Below are 20,899 nucleotides of genomic sequence, written 5' to 3'. Positions count from 1 at the left end.
AAAAGAAAGTTTTTACTCTGACTACAAGTTCCTACATGATCTGGGATTTTACCTCTTTACCACTTACGTCTCTGACCTTATCTCCTACCTATTCTCTCCTGGTCCTCTCTAGCCACACATCCTCACTTAATGGGTCTTTGCATTTGATCTGTTCTTTGGAGTTCTCTTCCTTCTATATCCCTCACTTCCTTCAGATATTTAATCAGAAATTACCTTCTCAGTGAAGCCCTCTGTGATCATCCTGTCCAGTTCCAATCTACCGTTTTATATCCTCTTTCCCTGCTTTATTATTACTCCTTAGCATTTATCACTAGCTAGCATACCATGTAGTTTAGTTGTTTAATCTCATCTATTGTTGGGCTTCCCTGGTGGCACAGTGGTTAAGAATCCACCTGCCAATGCAGGGGACACGGGTTCGAGCCCTGGTCCAGGAAGATCCCACATACCACAGAGCAACTAAGCCCGTGCACCACAGCTACTGAGCCTGCTCTCTAGAACCCGTGAGCCACAACTGCTGAGCCCACATGCCACAACTACTGAAGACTTCGCACCTAGAGCCTGTGCTCTGCAACAAGAGAAGCCACCGCAATGAGAAGCCCGTGCACCCCAATGAAGGGTAGCCTCCGCTCACCACAACTAGAGAAAGCCCGTGCACAGCAACAAAGACCCAATGCAGCCAAAAATAAATGATCATAAATAAAATAAATATTTAAAAAATCTTACCTATTGTCTCTCTACCCACTATAATGTAAGCTCTGTAAGGACCATATACTGTTGAATCACCATTACCTAAAACAGTGCTTTCATAGTAGGCCTTCAGATATTTGTTGAAGGAATGAGTGAATGAATCTTGCTTTGATAGTATTCTTAATTTCATAGTTAACTAACTCTTAGAGGGCAGACTGATTTCCAGGTTTTGTGAAGCCATATTGAGGACTCCAGTACTTCCAGATTAATTTTTGTTAATGGAACTTCCCACACAGAAGGCTTTGGCAGTTCTCCATTACCTACAGAATAAAACCAGAATTGTTGTTAGCATAACTACTGCCATCTGACTCATTTTACTCTTCCTTCCGCTTTTATTATCGCCAAATAAATCTGTTTCTGCCAAACTGGTCTGCTTACAAAACACTGTTTTTTCCCTACCTTTTTTTATTCTTACTAGTTCCCTTATTTGTAATGCCCTCCCTCTTTCTCCCACCCCCCTACTATTTAAAGCACTTTGTAGAGCCCAGCTTAGATCCCCTTCCTTGTAGTTGTCTTTAACCAACCCAACCCATATCCATCTCCTTCCTAAGAGTTCCATGTTGTGTATTGTCTGTAATACTCATTTGGCAGTTTTGCTGCTTTGAATTAGTTATTTTTAAATGATTGACACATCTTTTCTGAGGGCTATTGTTTGTATAAGTTGTTTTGCTAACAGTGGTAAAGTATACAAAGATTTGAAAAGCCAGGATGCTGACTGTATGCTTGTCTTATGTTATTTGTATCCACCATGAAGATTTGCACTTAATATTAGCTTAAGGTAGTGGCTTTCAACCTTGGCAGCACGTGAGAATCACCCGAGGAAGCTTTTAAAAATTCTGGTGCCCAAGCTCTACCCCAGGTCTATTACATCAGAAGCTCTCTGGGTGGAACCCAGGCATCAGTAATTTTAAAGCTCCCCGTGTGGTTCTAATTGTATAGCTGTTCTTCAGAACCAAGGCTTAAGGCAAAAGGGAATTTGTTGGCTTACTTCTTTTGCCATTCTCCTTTTCTATTTTATTTTTTTTTGGCTGCGCCGGGTCTTAGTTGCGGCATGCGGGATCTAGTTCCCCGACCAGGGAACGGACCCAGGCCCCCTGCATTGGGAGCTCAGAGTCTTACCCACTGGACTACCAGGGAAGTCCCTGCCAATCTCCTTTTTTGTCTTTATCTTTAATACTCAGCTCACCTCAGTGCCTGGGACCCAATAAAGTATAGTTTGTTTTGTTTTGAGTGAATGAACAAATTGGTAAACACAAAGATTCAATAACATCTAAGCATTTGCTTAGGGAAAGAAAGTTAAGTATCTGCTATGTCTGAGTCCGTCTCATGTTACCTCATTGGATTCTTAAAGTAGTGCTAGATATATGAGCAGGAATTATACTCACAGATGAAGAAACTAAGACCCAAGTAATTAAGTGCTAAAGCTGGCATGTGAAACCAGATCTGACTCCCAATGATTTTGAAAAAAAAAAGTAAATTTGGTAAAAAGATAACACCTTTAAGTTAGAAATACCATAACGTGCCAGATATGCACCAGATCTTAAAGGCAAAATACTTCTTGCTTCCCACTGCATCTGTTTCCAAGCCAGCATGGGCCCTCACTGCTGAACTCTGCCTGTTTGGACTTGGCATTTGCATCATTGCTTTCTGGCACATGAATCTCAAGGCGTTTGGTGTGGATTTTCCCCTAATTTCTTAATTTGGTCCTGATTATTTCCAAAACAATACTCATTGTATTTGGCCACTTGGAACTTTTTACCTATCTGCCCACTCACCTAGGATTGGGGGTGAGAATGTGTATTTTAACAAGTCGCTTATGTGATCTTTTCACTCACTTTAATCTTTTTCCTAACCCATTAGAACACTATATCTCAGACTTTTATATTTCCTCAGTTCTTGATCTAGACATTTAGGTAAATCCTCTAATTAAGCCAAATAGGGTCCTTTCCCTCCTTTCATATGTATATCAATGCTGTTTTATATTTAAGATAAGACACCTTTTTTATCTTTACTGAGATTGAGCCAGTACTTTTTTTTTTTTTTTGACTTAAGGCTTTGTCACTTTGAACTTCTAAATGAACACTAAAGATAAATACTTGGAAATCTTTTTACCGACATTTTGGATGTATTATATTAGGATAGTCCAGAGTGAGGACTGAGGCATGATTTCCTTCTAACTCGGTGCATAGAGAAGTTGTAAATTAAAAGGGAATGGTTGGGAAAGATAACTAGAAAACAAAATAGGAGCTATTTTTTGGTTCTTAAATGTTGTAAATTTTATGGTTAAGTATGTTGTTCTTATATACTGTTATACAGCATAAAATACAATGCTGACTTCTGTTAAAGAAGATTAATCTGACACTTGTTAAAATGATAAGAAGAGTTTATTCAATACTTTCGTTTTAGGGGAGAGAGATTGAGTTCAGGTCCAAATAAGCAAAGACTGCTGGGCATGAATAGCCAACAAGCAAGTGAGCGGGTTAGTAGGTGGAAAATTACTAACAGGAGACATCAGGGGTAGAAGGATTCTTGCTAACAGAAGATCGAGGACTTATACATCAAAGGTTGGGGACAAGGAACTTGATCAGATATCAAGAGTAGGGGAATTCTCTTTAAACTGAGAGCAGGATTCTTGCTAAGACTGGGCTAGGCAGGCCATGGACAGGATGGGGCCAAGATAAAGACCTAACTGAGAAGAGGGCTCAGAGAAGGCTGACTAAAGTTTGGACAAGGAGAAAGTCTTTGGCACTCCATGTGTGTTATATTATTACTTTAATAAATCTTCAAGCTGTTTGCCTTAGCATTCATTGGTAGACTTTTTAAAAATGAAATTGCTCTACTTAAACTTGCCTGCCTTCACTACCTGTTTGTCTATATCTGACAAAACTTATAAGTGGTTACTAATAGAACAGTTCCTAAGAAATACTTGAAATGGCTTTTAAAAGAGTAAACATAAAACAAATTACTTGAAAGTGTCACCATCTTTTTTATAATGTTGATTCTAATTTAGACATATCTATGCTTTTTAAACCTTAGGCCTTACTGATAATGATAAATCAAAATAAACTATCAATATATACATCTAAAATTTTATTTATTTTTTTGGCCACGCCACATGGCTTGCAAGATCTTAGTTTCCCTGACCAGGGATTGAACCCTGGCCCCTGGCAGTGAGAATGCAGAGTCTTAACCAGTGGACCGCCAGGGAAGTCCCCTAATTGCATTCTGAATCTTTATAATATGTCCAGGTCTAAACTGGGAAAATAATATTTAGCTTATTTGGAATTTAAAAAAAAAACATAGCTAACAGTAAGTTTTATTTAGTGAAAGCTTTATTCCATATGGCCTTGGAGATCACTGAAAATGTATTTTTTTCTGAAATTATAGCCCCAAATTAAATTCTCACTAGCCTCTGAGAACTCTCTGCCAGCAGGGATTTTGTTTGATAAAGGCACTGAAACTGGAATTCTAGAGCTAGTTTGATACTGAAATACATGCATGTCAGCAGCTTGGAACCATCTATTAAATTATTGCCCCAGGCAGTTTATTGTTGATATACTGAAAGCCTTAGAAGCAGAACAGAAAAATGAACTACATTGAGGCAATATGTATTTAAAAAACAAAAAACAAAAAACAAATAGCATCCTAGGGGGAGAGAGAGATGAATGGGCAAAGCACAGAGGTTTTTTAGGGCAGTGAAAATACTCTGTATGGTACTGTAATGGTGGATACATGTCATACATTTGTCCAAATCCATAGAGTGTGCACCACAAAGAGTGAACCCTAATGTAAGTTATGGGCTTTGGGTGATAAAGATGTGTCAATGTAAGTTCATCAGTTGTAACGAATGTACCGCTCTGGTGGAGATTTTAATAATGGGGGAGACTGTGCACATGGGGGGACAGAGTATATGGGAAATTTCTGTATGTTCCTCTCAATGTTGTTGTGAACCTAAAACTGCTCTTAGAAAAAGTAGTCTTAAAATACAAAATAATAATAATAACAACAGCAGTAACATCCTAAATATCTTCAAATAGGAAAAACTGTCTTAAGAAATAACATTGAATTCTGTGCAAATAGAACTTTCTTACCAGGATAAGAATAAGGTATTATCTCTTTCTGGAGGAGGAATGCAACTGCTTATCCTTGAATACTTCTGGAATGATGTAGAATAAAAATAAGTAAAATAAATATTTATGAAAGCACGATTTACTACTATTTTTTTGAAGTATAGCCTAGTTGAAAACATGAGTAAACTTTGAAAGATGTATTATCAATTTAAAGGGAAGCAGAGGGACTTCCCTGATGGTCCAGTGGGTAAGATTCTGCACTCCCAATGCAGGGAACCCGGGTTCGATCCCTGGTCAGGAACTAGATCCTGCATGCATGCTGCAACTAAGAAGTCTGCATGGCAACTAAAGATCCCGCATGCCACAACTAAGACCTGGCACAGCCAAAATAAATAAATAAATATATATTTAAAATAAAAAAAATTAAAGGGAAGCAGAGTAGAGTCACTTTGAAAATCTTTTTTTGGTCAAAAAAAAGTTGTTGATGTTTATGGTTATTGATGAAGATTGTAATGATGGAGAATATTAGGTGACTAGGACCCAAGGAACTTCTGGAAGGGAGGAATTATTTTCTCAATAATTTGAAGGCTTTGTTCAGTTTAATAATTTAAAGCAGCAATTATCTTGCTGTGACCGGTTAATAATAACTGACATTTACTGAGCCTCCATATTGTATTTTAAATATTTTGCCAAAGACTTGACATATATTATCTTATTTAACCTTCACAGCAATTCTAAGAAGTAGATACTATCCCACTTGAGGGAGAGGCTGTGATTCAAAGAGATTAAGAGACTGAAATTCAGATCCAGGTCTGTCCAACTCCAGAGTCTTTATCTTTCCATTTTGCCATAGTACCTCATAATAATCTTAAAAACTAAGTACACTTCCTTAGTGTCATTTTATTCAAAAGGGATTTTGTAAACATTTACTAATTGCCTATGTGCCGTTTACTTTGCTAGACCCTGTATAGTATAGAAAAAGAAAGCAAGGCAGTTTGCCCAAAGAAAACTTAAGTCTTTGGGAACAGAATGGTACCTATAGAACTAATTGTCAACAGCTGTTATATTTTAGGTGCTATGATAAATGTTCAAAGTATGGTAGAAGTAACAGAGGATTCTTGAGACTTTAAGTAATGGGGAATATATCTTTGAAAGAAACAGATCCCCCAACCTTGGAAAATAGGAGTGATTTAGACAGGCAAAGATGAGAGAGGCACAAACTCAAGGACAGTGTGAGTAAAGGCCTAGAAGTGAAGTCTTTAATACACTAATGAAGGAGATAAAGATTTTCATAGATACCTTGCTGGCAGAGATTTGGCTCATGAAGTATACAAAATTTGGACAGTATAAACTGACCTGGGCCTTGCTGATAATTGGAATTATGGATATTATCTAGTGAAAGATTTCTTCCTTGCCTGTCTGGAATTATCTACCCAGCATTCACAAAGAGCTGCAGTTGTTAAATATTCAACTTCAAATTCTTTTGTTAAGGAAACTATTTTAAAAGGTAGTTATGAATAGATGTAATGTTGAAATGTGTGGGGTCTGTTATTAAAAGATTATTTAGAGGAATTCCCCGGTGGTCCAGCGATTAGGATTCGGTGCTTTCATTGCCTAGGGCCTGGGTTCAATCCCTGGTCGGGGAACTAAGATCCCACGAGCTGCATGGCACAGCTGCATGACAAAAAAAAAAAAAAAAGATTTGAGTTTTATAAAAATTTTGTAAATTTATTTTTCTACTACATTTTCTAAAGTTTCTTACTATAATAAAATTACAAAATTAAGCGGTTTCTAGAGAACAATGGGATATATTACTTTCTCAGTTTCATTTTTAAACTTCAGTACAGATATTAGTAATATAAAAATGAAATTTTGAATCTTGTAAGGATTGAATATTTTACTTTATTTTCCTTTTTGGAGAGGTAAGAGGATAAGGAAAATGGGAAGAAACTGAAATCTAAGAAAACTTACCTTTCATTGATACTTATAGACTTTAAATTGCCCCTATTTAGGTTAGAAACATAATACAATGCATTCCATGAAATTAACATTTTTGGAATATTTAAATATATGAAGGGGTAGAATTGTGTATAAGGCTTGAGTTACTCCCCCTTTAAAATACACGTGGAGTTATACCCTTTACCACAGACACTATCATATGAATGCTGTGTACAGTGAACCTGTTACTTTATGAAATAGGGACTTTTTTTTTTTTTTAAGCAGAGTGAAGTTTTTGTTCAAATGAAACGTCCATATCAGTGATTCTCAATTAGGAGGGGGGTGACATGCCTCCCCTCCATAGGATATACCTGCTGTCACCTTTCTTTCTCCATCCCAATCTTGAGAATGATTGACTAAATTACTGTTACTGTGTCATCCCTCATTTGTATTGCAGCAAAAATATTTTTGCAATCACTAGCTGCTTAGCCATTTCTCTTTCCCCTTTTGCTTGTGCCAGTGATTTTGTTTACCTCTGTTAAATTTCATCTTGTTAGTTTTGACCCAGTTTTGAAGCTGGATGATAAAATTTTGACTTTTAAAGTTATTATTTATCATTTTATTTACCCCTCCCACCTTTGTGACAACTGCAGCTTTCACAAGGAAAGCTTTGTCTCAATTCCTGGTTTAAAAACAAAATTGTAAAAGGGCTAGGCCAAATCCATGAGACCACACTATAGATAATCCTCCTGAATTTTAATACCTATTAGTACTGCATAGTATAGATGATTGTCTAGTTCAGTGCCACCCCTTTGTACGTATGTGACCTTGGACAAGGCACTTCTGAACCTGTTCCTTCAATTACAGTGGGGATAATAGTCTCTTCCCTGCCTATTTTTAACAAGCTGTTTTAAGATCAAAAGAGAGGTTATGAAAGAGTTTTGTAAACAATAAAATAGTATTCATTCATTTACATTCCTAGCTTGTGCCAGGTCTCAGTCCTAGGTATACAGCAATGAACAAACATAACAGATTCTTATGCTGTGTGCTAGGAGTTGGCAGGTCTGGTCCACTGCCTGTTTTTATATGGCCTACAAGCTAATGTATTTTGAATGGTTAGAAAAAAAATCAAAAGAATATTTCATGATGTGAAAATTACATGAAATACAGATTGCAGTGTCTAAAATAATGTGTTAACACAATGAGGGTAATCCTTTCACACTGTATAAATAGTGTATGTATATCAAAATCATCACATCGTACACTTTAAATATCTTATAACTTTATTTGTCAATTGTACCTCAGTTAAAAAACAAAGTCTTACTGGAACACAATTATGCTCATTAGTTTACAGTTGGGACAGAGATCATGTGGCCCACACAGCCCTAAAATATTTACTGTCTGGCCCTTTACTTTAGCAGTTTGCAGACCCCTGCTCTGTGCTCTTGGAATTCTTTTGGAGGTGTTGAGCAGTAAAAATAAGTATTATGTTTAGTGGTGGCAAGTTCCTTGAAGAAATTTAAAGCAGGTAAAGGGCAAGAATTATGAAGGGTGTGGAGGGTACAGTAGCTAATTTATAGAAGTCAGGAAGTCAGAGAAGGGTACTTCAGTAGGTGATATTTGAACAGAGACTTGAATGAAGAGGGAAGTGAACTCTCTGATAGAAGAGCATTTCTGGCAAAAGGAATAAAAATTGCAATAGCCCTGAGGTGGGAGTGTAGCTATAGGTCTAGGAGCTAAACAATAGGAGAATGAGAGAGGGTGAACCAAATTGTAAAAGAGACCATGGAGCACACTTTAGATTTTAAAGTGATTATATAAATATATCATTACGATTTCTATTACAGGTATTCCTTCAAGGTATTTTTATGGTATTATTATAGTGACAAATCGACTTAACACTTCAAAGCCTGTCTTCAAAGACTGTCAGATGTTTATCTAATACTAAGTATGGTCATCCCATGGAGGGGGATTGGTTCAGGGACCCCCGAAGATATCAAAATCTGAGGATGCTCAAGTCCCTTACGTAAAATGGTACAGTATTTGCATATAACTTACGCACATCCTGCCATATATTTTAAATCATCTCTAGATTACTTGTAATGCCTAATACGATGTAAATGCTATGTAAATAGTTGCTAGTGTATGGCAGATTCAAGTTTTGGCTTTTGGAACTTTATGGAATTTTTTTTCCTCTGAATATCTTCGATCCTTGGATGCAGAACCCATAAATACAGAGGGTCGACTGTAATCCATCTTTTCTCTCAGAAGGTAACATGGGGACTGTTTACCATGACAGTGTTTTTTTGGTTTGTTTTTATTTCTGGCTGCATTGAATCTTCGTCGCCATGCGTGGGCTTCTCCCTGCAGTGGCTTCTCTTGTTGCAGAGCATGGGCTCAAGGCGCACGGGCTTCAGTAGTTGGCGGCATGTGGGCTGGTAGTTGTGGTGCAAGGGCTTAGTTGCTCCACAGCGTGTGGGATCTTCCTGGACCAGGGATCGAACCCATGTCCCCTGCATTGGCAGGCAGATTCTTAACCACTGTGCCACCGGGGAAGTCCAACCATGACAGTGTTTTAGGACCCCATGTTGGCATCTAATGATGACTACATTTCTTTTAACTGTTCATTTAGAACTTCACCCTTGCCAAGTGTATATATCTTCAAATCTCCCCACTTTCATTTAAAAACTAGATGTTTTGTTTTCTTTAATTGGACATTTCTCTGGTTCTTGATATTCTCAGATAATTTTCTAAAAATTATTTATTGTATGGGGAATGTTGGCATGCCCCTTTTTTGCTTTTTAAAAAATTAAAAAAAAATTTTCATACAAATAGTTTATATTCCTTGTACAACTTTTTGAACATAGAGATAAGCCAAAAAATAGATGAAAAATATCTTTTATAATACTACCATCAGAGGTAGTCCCAGTTAAAAGTTAGTAGCTATACATGTATGTAAATATATATACTTTAAAAAAAAACAGGAATACATCATTTTGCAGCCCTTTTCACTCAACAGCATGATAAATATCAACCCATGTTAACAACAGAACACTTCTCAAACTCTTTCGCTTTCAGGACCCATTTACACTCTTAGAAATCCAGTTTTTTTTTCCCCCAGTTTTATTGACATATAATTGACATACAGCACTATAAGTTTAAGGTGTACAGCATATGATTTGACTTACATACATCATGAAATGATTATCACAGTAAGTTTAGTGAACATCCATCATCTCATAGATACAAAAGTAAAGAAATAGTTAAAAAAAAAAAGTTTGCTTACGGTGAGAACTCTTAGGACCTACTCTCTCAACAGCTTTCATATATAAAATACAGCAGTGTTAACTATATTTATTATTTTGTACATTACATCCCTAGTACTTATTTATCTTATAACTGGAAGTTTGTACCTTTTGACCTTCTCTCCCCACCCCTGTCTCTGGTAACCACAAATCTGAATTCTTTTTCTATGAGTTTGTTTTTGAAGTATAATTAACCTACAATGCTATGTTAGTTCCTGTTATACAGTGTAGTGGTTTGATATTTCTATACATTTCAAAATGATTACCACAATAAATCTAGTTATGGTATGTCACCATATAAAGATTGTGCATGAACTATGACCCTTCATCGTTATTGATTATATTACCCACACTGTACATTTCATACCAGTCACTCATTTATTTTGCAACTGGAAATTGTACCTCTTAATCTCCCTCACCTATTTCTTTCCTCCCCCCACCCCCTCCTGACAACCATCTGTTTGTTCTCTGTATCTTACTCTTTCTGATTTGTTTTTTAGGTTCCATATATGAGTGAAATTATATAGTATTTGTCTTTCTTTGTCTGACTTATTTCACTTAGCATAATACCCTCTAGGTCCATTCATGTTGTTGCAAATGGCAAGTTTTCATTCCTTTTTATGGCTAATATTCCATTGCATATATATGTGTACACACACACACACCACATCACATCATTATCCATTCATCTAGGTTACTACCATATCTTGGTTATTGTAAATAATGCTTCAATGAATATAGAGTTGCGTTTATCTTTTCTACTTAGTTTTTTCATAGAAATTGAGTTTTGGTTTTTGTTTGTTGGTTGGTTGGGTTTTTTGTTTTCTTTTTTTGGCTGCACCACGTAGCATGTGAGATCTTAGTTCCCTGACCAGGGATTGAACCCGTGCCCCCTGCAATGGAAGCACGGAGTCCTAACCACTGGACTGCCAAGGAATTCCAAGAAATTGAGTTTTTATTTATGTGGCTTATACGTATTGTATTAGATATTAAAACTTACAGATTTTTAAAACAATTCATTTTAATATAATGATAAATTTATTGCATATTAACAAATGATTAGTATTTTGTTTTTTTAAAAAAACCTTTTTTTTTGAAAATGCAAAAAGAATCAGTAGAAAAACTAGCATTGTTTTACATTATGCAGATCTTTTAAATATCTCCATTCAGTTTGTTGTGCTGTGTTGTCTTAGTTTATACATATTGTTCCCTCCATGGGGAATGCTGTCCTTGGTATCTACTCATCCTCCAATCCAGCTCAAATATCACTGCCTTTGAAGGTCACCCCAACCCCTCCTTATATACATATGTAGAGTTGATTGCACCTTCCTTTGTGCCTCATTGTTTTTAATGTTTTCTATATTACTATCTAGGTGACAGATCCTTTGAGAATAGTGACAATGTCTTATTCAGTATTTAATCTTTATTTACTGACTCTTCCTAGCTGCTCAGTAAATGTTTGCTGAATGGATGAACTGCTACTTTTTTACATGCAGAGTCAGTTCATCCATTATCCCAATGACTGTTTTTCAGTTATGGCAATTCCATCAGATTTTATAACATGAAAATTTGTGGATAGCTTCAGAAAAATTAGTAACTTGAATTTTCAATTTGGTAACTTTTATGCATTCAAACATTAATAAGTAGTATGTAAAATATGGCTGTGGCTCTTTTCTTTTAAGGGAAGTTGCTTTTGGGGTAGTATATGAATATATTTTTGAACTACACACACTTAATTTTGCTTGACCGAGGGGAGTTTCTTAATTATGTAAGGATTATGGGACATGCACCTTGACAGAAAGTGGGATAAACCATAGCTGCTCAACAGACTTGACACAAATAGACTAAAAAAATAGGTTTGCTATTCAAAATAGGTTTGCTAATTTCTTTTTTTTTTTTTTAATTTAAATTTATTTATTTATGGCTGCGTTGGTTCTTCATTGCTGCACGCAGGCTTTCTCTAATTGCGGAGAGCAGGGGGCTACTCTTCGTTGCTGTGCGCAGGCCTCTCATCGTGGTGGCCTCTCTCGCTGCAGAGCCCAGGCTCCAGGCGCGCGGGCTTCAGTAGTTGTGGCACGTGGGCTCAGTAGTTGTGGCACGCGGGCTCTAGAGCGCAGGCTCCCTAATTATGGTGCTCGGGCTTAGTTGCTCCACGGCATGTGGGATCCTCCCGGACCAGGGCTCAAACTGGCGTCCCCTGCGTTGGCAGGCAGATTCCTAATCACTGAGCCACCAGGGAAGTCCCGCTAATTTCTTAAACAAGTGATTGACACCAACAGTTGACAAGTACAGTAATATGATTAAGTGTACATGCCAAAGCAGATATACACAGTTGGAAATCCATATTGGAACTATTAGCCCTGTGTAGTATAATTCTCATGAGTTGAGCAGCATTTCTTACTTCCTAATTAGAACCCCTCTTTTTATTTTTGTTGCTCAGTTAACTTAAGGGCTTTATGGAATATTTCCTCTTAATCTCCACCAATTTTCATCCCAGAAAAATAATATATTATCGACAATTACCCTGTCACATTAGGGTTCTCAAACTGTATGTGCATAAGAATATCCTAAGGTGTTTGTGATACAGATTCCTCATACCTGCTTCCAGATGGTCCACATAAAAGTTTTGTCTTCTAAGTCTTAAAAAGTCATACAGAATTTTATAGCTCAAGCAAATTTTGCAGATCTCCTAATCTCTTTTAGGAGTAGGATTATTATGAGGAAACTCAGAACCAAAAAAGGTTAGCAATGTTTCCAGAATCACAAATCTAGTTAGTTAGTGGACTAACAGAGCCAGTAATTAGAATTCAGGGTTTCCATTCTGCCTTGATCCATGAATCAGTAAGCCTTTCTTGACTGAAAAGATAAGTCTGGCTATGGAGCAGCTTTTCTTTTACTCTTTTTAGAATCAGAGCAAAGTCACATAAGATCTTCCATATAAACCTAGGGATTCTAAAGTTGTAAAGTATTTCCATCTTTTTCTAATTCTCTTCTCAATCCCAGCTTTATTTTCCAAAGATTCTTAAAAGTCTTTTTTTCCCCCTGAAGAATGGTTTGACTTTGATGATAACCTTAATTTGACTGGGTCAATAAGAACTTAAAATTGTTTGAAGGAAATGGAAGAAGTCAACAGAGGATGCCTATCTGGAAAGTAGAGCTCATTTTATTGTCAGATATACCATGTTCCTCTTTGCTCCTCGTCAGTGAGTTGATCATCTTTATACTCATCACATCAGATATTAGGGAATTTTCAATGTCCTTTCTCTCATAGTGTGTTAGAATTATACTGAGAGACCCATTTGAGGTCAGTCCTGTTATCATTGCTAACATCATTATTACATATATAGACATATAGATATAACTAAATGATACTCCAAATTGTTTTTTTTTCTTTAATATAGGTTTGTATATTCTTTGTATTTCATATTTTACTTGATGAGAGATGAGAGACTGACTTATATGGCAGACTGAGTACATGGTTTTACCTTACCTTTTATGCCAAAACTTTTAAAATGAAAAAGTAGGAAAAAGTGGAATGGGAAGAGAAATAAATTAGTAATCACTTAAGTAGTAAGAGTGTCATGGGAGGACATCTATTTAAGGAGCAAGAAGGGAAGAACTCAGAACAGTCTTGGAGTGGATTAGTTGGGGAATTGTCCTCCAAGCTTACTGGACCACTTGGCTCCTCCTTTCATTCCCATTTGGGCTAAGCTGCAGATGAATAGCATTTGTCCTCAGAATATAGCAATGAGAATGAGCACTGGGAGCAGAGCGGCAGGGCAGTGCCCCAGGGAGCCTGTGGCCTTAGGAGGCTCACTCAGAAGATAATCTGCTCACACATTCTCAGCAGCAAGTCTACTCTTTCCCTCCCCTACAATCAAGGAGACAAACTACAAGTAAACAGAACAGGCAAACTAAATTAAATTCAAAGAGGAGCAACAAACATTTGTGGAAAACCAGTACCATGAAAGGAAGCACCAAACTCAACAAACAGTATATCTAAATTCTTAAGAAACAGTCGATAAAACAAGACTTTAAAATAAGTATAGTTAATAACCCCAAGGAGACCGAAGAGATTATTGCACACACAAGAAAGAAAAAAAGTCTTGGAAATTAAAAATAGAACAGTTAAAATAATTGTCTGAAAACAAAATGGGCACAGCTGAAGAGCATGTTAGTGAGTTGAAAAATGGAGCTGAGGAATTCTCCCTACACAAGGCATAAAAAGACAAAAAAGATAAAACATAGGAGAAAAAATTAGATACGCAGGTTAGATAATAACATTTTGGCATCCATCTCTAATTAGAGACCCAGAAACAGATTGACAGTAGTGGGCAGGGGAGGGAATCAGAATGAATAACAAAAGAAATATTTTCCATGACATTTTTAGGACCTTTAGTACAGTGTTGAATAGTTAAGATGACAGGAGTCATCTTTGTCTTGCTTTTAAAATTAGTGACACTGGGCTTCCCTGGTGGCGCAGTGGTTGAGAATCTGCCTGCCAATGCAGGGGACACGGGTTCGAGCCCTGGTCTGGGAAGATCCCACATGCCGCGGAGCAACTAGGCCCGTGAGCCACAATTTACTGAGCCTGCGCGTCTGGAGCCTGTGCACCGCAACAAGAGAGGCCGCGATAGTGAGAGGCCCGCGCACCGCGATGAAGAGTGGCCCCCGCTCGCCCCAACTACAGAAGGCCCTCGCGCAGAGACGAAGACCCCACACAGCCATAAATAAATAAATAAATAAACCACAAAGTTAAAAAAAACAAAAAAAAATAAAATAAAATAAAATAAAATTAGTGACACTGCTCATGTTTCATCATTACTGAATAAGCTGTAAAATTTTAGTAGATAACCCTTTATAAAGTTAAGGAAGTTGATTCTACTAAAAACTAGTAGTTTTGTTGTTGTTTTATGATATTTGGATGGGTGTTGAATTTTGTCTTTTTTTCCAGCATGATCACAAGGCTTTGCTTTTAGTTTGTAAGTTACATTGATTTATTAGTATTGAATCATTCATTCTTGCATTGGGATAAACACCATAAACACAAATTGGCATAATACCAATTAACTAATGTTTTATTTAGTTTTGCTGAAGTGTTCATAAATGAAATAGGATCGTAGCTTTCTCTTTTTGTGACTGCAGTATATTTTGACCAAAAATTGATTATTTAGCTTTTTAAAAAGAAAAATTCAAAATTAAAGCAGCATGTATATCCCCAAATTAGAACAAATCTGTATTGATAATAAACACTTTGAGATGTTCTGTGAAAAGAAAATCTGAAGGCTCCTAAACGGTAAGGTTTAAACAGGAAATTAGGGGCTTCCCTGGTGGCGCAGTGGTTGAGAATCCGCCTGCCAATGCAGGGCACACGGGTTCAAGCCCCGGTCTGGGAAGATCCCACATGCCACGGAGCAACTAGGCCCGTGAGCCACAATTACTGAGCCTGCGCGTCTGGAGCCTGTGCTCTGCAACAAGAGAGGCCGTGATAGTGAGAGGCCCGCGCACCGCAATGAAGATGAAGAAGTGGCCCCCACTCGCCGCAGCTAGAGAAAGCCCTCCCACAGAAACGAAGACCCAGCACAGCCATAAATAAATAAATAAATAAATAAATTTAAAAAAAAAAAACAAAAAAACAGGAAATTATATTTCAAGGGATGTGATAAAAATTTTGTTATCTGTTAATTCCTTCCCCTCTTATATGCTACTCTTCATAATTCTTTTACTAAAAATTTTATTTCTGTTTAGGTACGCATAGCTGCTAAATTCATCACTCACGCACCCCCAGGGGAATTTAATGAAGTGTTCAACGGTGAGTAAAGATTAGTACTTAGTTATTTTAAACCCTCCTTAATCACATACGAGCACTTATTGAGTGTTTGCTATCTCTTTTAATCCTTATAACATTATAGCTATAGCTAAGGAAAACAAAATTCAAAAAGGTTAAAATAATTTTTCCAATATCACCCAGCTGGTAAGTGTCAGAGCAAGGATTCAAACCCAGGTCTGAGTAACAAGCATGCTCTTAACCCATACATTAGGGTACCTATCTTATGTGAGAAAAGATTTAAAGTAATTTAATGTTGATAAATGTAGAAACAATGTTTAATTGTTTTCATAGTTTTATATCTATCATTATAAAATATAGCTTAAATCTCTTCAGTGCTTTTACTCAGGAAGTGCCATAGCATAGGACATTTTCTAGAGCCGCTGGGGCTGAACTGACTGTATCTGGGAAACTTGTTAAATATACAGATTCCAATGTTATCCTCTTAAGATTCTCATTCGTTAGATCTGGGGTAGAATGGGCAATCTGTTTTATCAAGTTCTCCAGGTGATTCTGAGTCACAGCCAATTTAGGAACCACTATTCCTATATATTTACAATCTTCCATTCTATTTACTATGTTAACACAACTTACAGAATGAAAAATGTATATGAGGCATTATAACATTGTGTTAATATCAATCATCATAATCCTATTTTAAGTTATAAATTAATTCATCTTAAACTTCCCCTTAAGTAAAATCATAATCTTTTTGCATCTTGGTTCATTTTAGCAAACATTTATTTTGAAATTCTAGTTTTACATTAGAAGGTTACCTGCTTAAAATATCATATAATAACGCATATAGACTACAATTCTGCAGCCTGTGGAAAGAAAACCACATTCACAGAAACACAGACAAAATGAAAGGGCAGAGGACTTTGTACCAGATGAGGGAACGAGATAAAACCCCAGAAAAACAACTAAATGAAGTGGAGATAGGCAACCTTCCAGAAAAAGAATTTAGAATAATGATAGTGAAGATGATCCAGGACCTCGGAAAAAGATTGGAAACAAAGATCGAGAAGATGCAAGAAATGTTTAACAAAGACCTAGAAGAATTAAAGAACAAACCAACAGAGATGAACAACACAATAACTGAAATGAAAAATACACTAGAAGGAATCAATAGCAGAATACCTGAGGCAGAAGAACAGATAAGTGACCTGGAAGACAGAATGGTGGAATTCACTGCCGCAGAACAGAATAAAGAAAAAAGAATGAGAAGAAATGAAGACAGCCTAAGAGACCTCTGGGACAGCATTAAACGCAACAACATTTGCATTATAGGGGTCCCAGAAGGAGAAGAGAGAGAGAAAGGACCTGACAATATGTTTGAAGAGATTATAGTCGAAAACTTCCCTAACATGGGAAAGGAAATAGCCACCCAAGTCCAAGAAGTGCAGAGAGTTTCAGGCAGAATAAACCCAAGGAGAAACATACCGAGACAAATAGTAATCAAATTGACAAAAATTAAAGACAAAGAAAAAGTATTGAAAGCAACAAGGGAAAAACAACAAATAACATACAAGGCACTCCCATAAGGTTAACAGCTGATTTCTCAGCAGAAACTCTACAAGCCAGAAGGGAGTGGCACAATATATTTAAAGACGTGAAAGGGAAGAATCTACAACGAAGATTACTGGGCAAGGATCTCATTCAGATTTGACTGAGAAATCAAAAGCTTTACAGACAAGCAAAAGCTAAGAGAATTTAGCACCACCAAACCAGCTCTACAACAAATGCTAAACAAACTTCTCTAAGTAGGAAACACAAGAGAAGAAAAGGACATACAAAAACAAACCCAGAACAATTAAGAAAACGGTAATAGGAATATACATATTGATAATTACTTCAAACGTGAATGGATTAAATGCTCCAGCCAAAAGACACAGGCTTGCTAAATGGATACAAAAACAAGACCTATATATATGCTGTCTACAAGAGACCCACTTCAGACCTAGGGACACATACAGACTGAAAGTGAGGGGATGGAAAAAGATATTCCATGCAAATGGAAATCAAAAGAAAGCTGGAGTAGCTATACTCATATCAGATAAAATAGACTTTAAAATAAAGAATGTTACAAGAGACAAGGAAGGACACTACATAATGATCAAGGGATCAATCCGAGAAGAAGATACGGCAATTATAAATATATATACACCCAACATAGGAGCACCTCAATACCTAAGGCAAATGCTAACAGCTATAAAAGAGGAAATTGACAGTAACACAGTAATAGTGGGGGACTTTAACACCTCACTTACACCAATGGACAGATCATCCAGACAGAAAATTAATAAGGAAACACAAGCTTTAAATGACACAATAGACCAGATAGATTTAATTGATATTTATAGGACATTCCATCTGAAAACAGCAGATTACACTCTCTTCTCAAGTGTACACGGAACATTCTCCAGGACAGATCACATCTTAGGTCACAAATCAAGCCTCAGTAAATTTAAGAAAATTGAAATCATATTAAGCATCTTTTCTGACCACAACGATATGAAATTGGAAATCAATTACAGGGAAAAAAACATAAAACACAAACACATGGAGGCTAAACAATATGTTACTAAATAACCAAGAGATCACTGAAGAACTCAAAGAGGAAATAAAAAAATACCTAGAGACAAATTACAACAAAAACACAACAATCCGAAACCTATGGGGTACAGCAAAAGCAGTTCTAAGAGGGAAGTTTATAGCAATACAAGCCTACCTCAAGAAACAAGAAAAATCTCAATCTAACCTTACACCTAAAGGAACTAGAGAAAGAAGAAGAAACAAAGCCCAAAGTTAGTAGAAGGAAAGAAATCATAAAGATCAGAGCAGAAATAAATGAAATAGAAACAAAGGAAACAATAGCAAAGATCAATAAAACTAGAAGCTGGTTCTTTGAGAAGATAAACAAAATTGATAAACCTTTAGCCAGACTCATCAAGAAAAAGAGGGAGAGGACTCAATAAAATTAGAAATGAAAAAGAAGTTACAACAGACACCACAGAAATACAAAGCATCCTAAGGGACTACTACAAGCAACTCTATGCCAATAAAATGGACAACCTGGAAGAAATGGACAAATTTTTAGAAAGCTATAACCTTCCAAGACTGAACCAGGAAGAAATAGAAAATATGAACAGACCAATCACAAGTAATGACATTGAAACTGTGATTAAAAATATTCCAAAAAACAAAAGCCCAGGACCAGATGGCTTCACAGGTGAATTCTATCAAACATTTAGAGAAGAGCTAACACCCATCCTTCTCAAACTCTTCCAAAAAATTGCAGAGGAAGGAACACTCCCAAACTCATTCTATGAGGCCGCCATCACCCTGATGCTAATACAGACAAAGATACTACAAAAAAAGAAAATTACAGACCAATATCACTGATGAATATAGATGCAAAAGTCCTCAACAAAATACTAGCAAACAGAATCCAATAACACATTAAAAAGATCATACACCATGATCAAGTGGGATTTATCCCAGCGATGCAAATCAGTGTGATACACCATATTAACAAATTGAAGAATAAAACCATATGATCATCTCAATAGATACAGAAAAAGCTTTTGACAAAATTCAACCCCCATTTATGATAAAAACTCTCCAGAAAGTGGGCATAGAGGGAACCTACCTCAACATAATAAAGGCCATATATGACAAACCCACAGCAAACATCATTCTCAATGGTGAAAAACTGAAAGCATTTCCTCTAAGATCAGGAACAAGACAAGGATGTCCACTCTCACTACTATTATTCAACATAGTTTTGGAAGTCCTAGCCATGGCAATCAGAGAAGAAAAAGAAATAAAAGGAATACAATTTGGAAAAGAAGAAGTAAAACTGTCACTGTTTGCAGATGACATGATACTATACATAGATAATCCTAAAGATGCCACCAGAAAACTACTAGAGCCAATCAATGAATTTGGTAAAGTTGCAGGATACAAAATTAATGCACAGAAATCTTTTGCATTCCTATACACTAACAATTAAAGATCAGAAAGAGAAGTTAAGGAAACAGTCCCATTCACAATTGCAACAAAAAGAATAAAATACCTAGGCATAAACCTACCTAAAGAGATAAAAGACCTGTACTCAGAAAACTATAACACACTGATGAAAGAAATCAAAGATGACACAAACAGATGGAGAGATATACCATGTTCTTGGATTGGAAGAATCAATATTGTGAAAATGACTATACTACCCAAAGCAATCTACGGATGCAGTACAATCCCTATCAAATTACCAGTGGCATTTTTTACAGAACTAGAACAAAAATCTTAAAATTTGTATGGAGACACAAAAGACCCTGAATAGCCAAGGCCGTCTTGAGGGAAAAAAACGGAGCTGGAAGAATCAGACTCCCTGGCTTCAGGCTATACTACAAAGCTACAGTAATCAAGACAACATGGTACTGGCACAAAAACAGAAATATAGATCAATGGAACAGGATAGAAAGCCCAGAGATAAACCCACGCACCTGTGGTCAACTAATCTATGACAGAGGAGGCAAGCATATACAATGGAGAAAAGACAGTCTCTTCAATAAGTGGTGCTGGGAAAACTGGACAGCTACATGTAAAAGAATGAAATTAGAACACTCCCTAACACCATATACAAAAATAAACTCAAAATGGATTAGAGACCTAAATGTAAGACTGGACACTATAAAACTCTTAGAGGAAACCTAGGAAGAACACTTTTTGACATAAATCACAGCAAGATCTTTTTTGATCCACCTCCTAGAGTAATGGAAATAAAAACAAAAATAAACAAATGGGACCTAATTAAACTTAAAAGCTTTTGCAAAGCAAAGGAAACTACAAACAAGACAAAAAGACAACACTCAGAATGGGAGAAAATATTTGTAAGCAAATCAACAGACAAAGGATTAGTCTCCAAAATATACGAACAGCTCATGCAGCTCAATATTAAAAAAACAAACAACCCAATCCAAAAATGGGCAGAAGACCTAAATAGACATTTC

The 20,899-nt window shown here is 36.5% G+C and overlaps 1 protein-coding gene across 1 annotated transcript in view; it reads left to right on the top strand.

Moving 5' to 3' along the window:
• CAPZA1 (capping actin protein of muscle Z-line subunit alpha 1) overlaps positions 1-20,899 on the top strand; it is a 48,923-nt gene that overhangs the window by 7,475 nt on the left and 20,549 nt on the right. Inside the window, exon 2 of the mRNA XM_082380418.1 lies at positions 15,809-15,872. Within this exon, the coding sequence (XP_082236544.1) occupies positions 15,809-15,872 (64 nt within the window). The remainder of the gene's footprint in view (positions 1-15,808; positions 15,873-20,899) is intronic.

Source organism: Balaenoptera borealis (genome assembly GCF_965194805.1).
Source record: "Balaenoptera borealis genome assembly, chromosome: 1".
NCBI lineage: Eukaryota > Metazoa > Chordata > Mammalia > Artiodactyla > Balaenopteridae > Balaenoptera > Balaenoptera borealis.
Note: the sequence above shows the minus strand (reverse complement) of the source record. Positions and strands in the feature narration are given on the sequence as shown.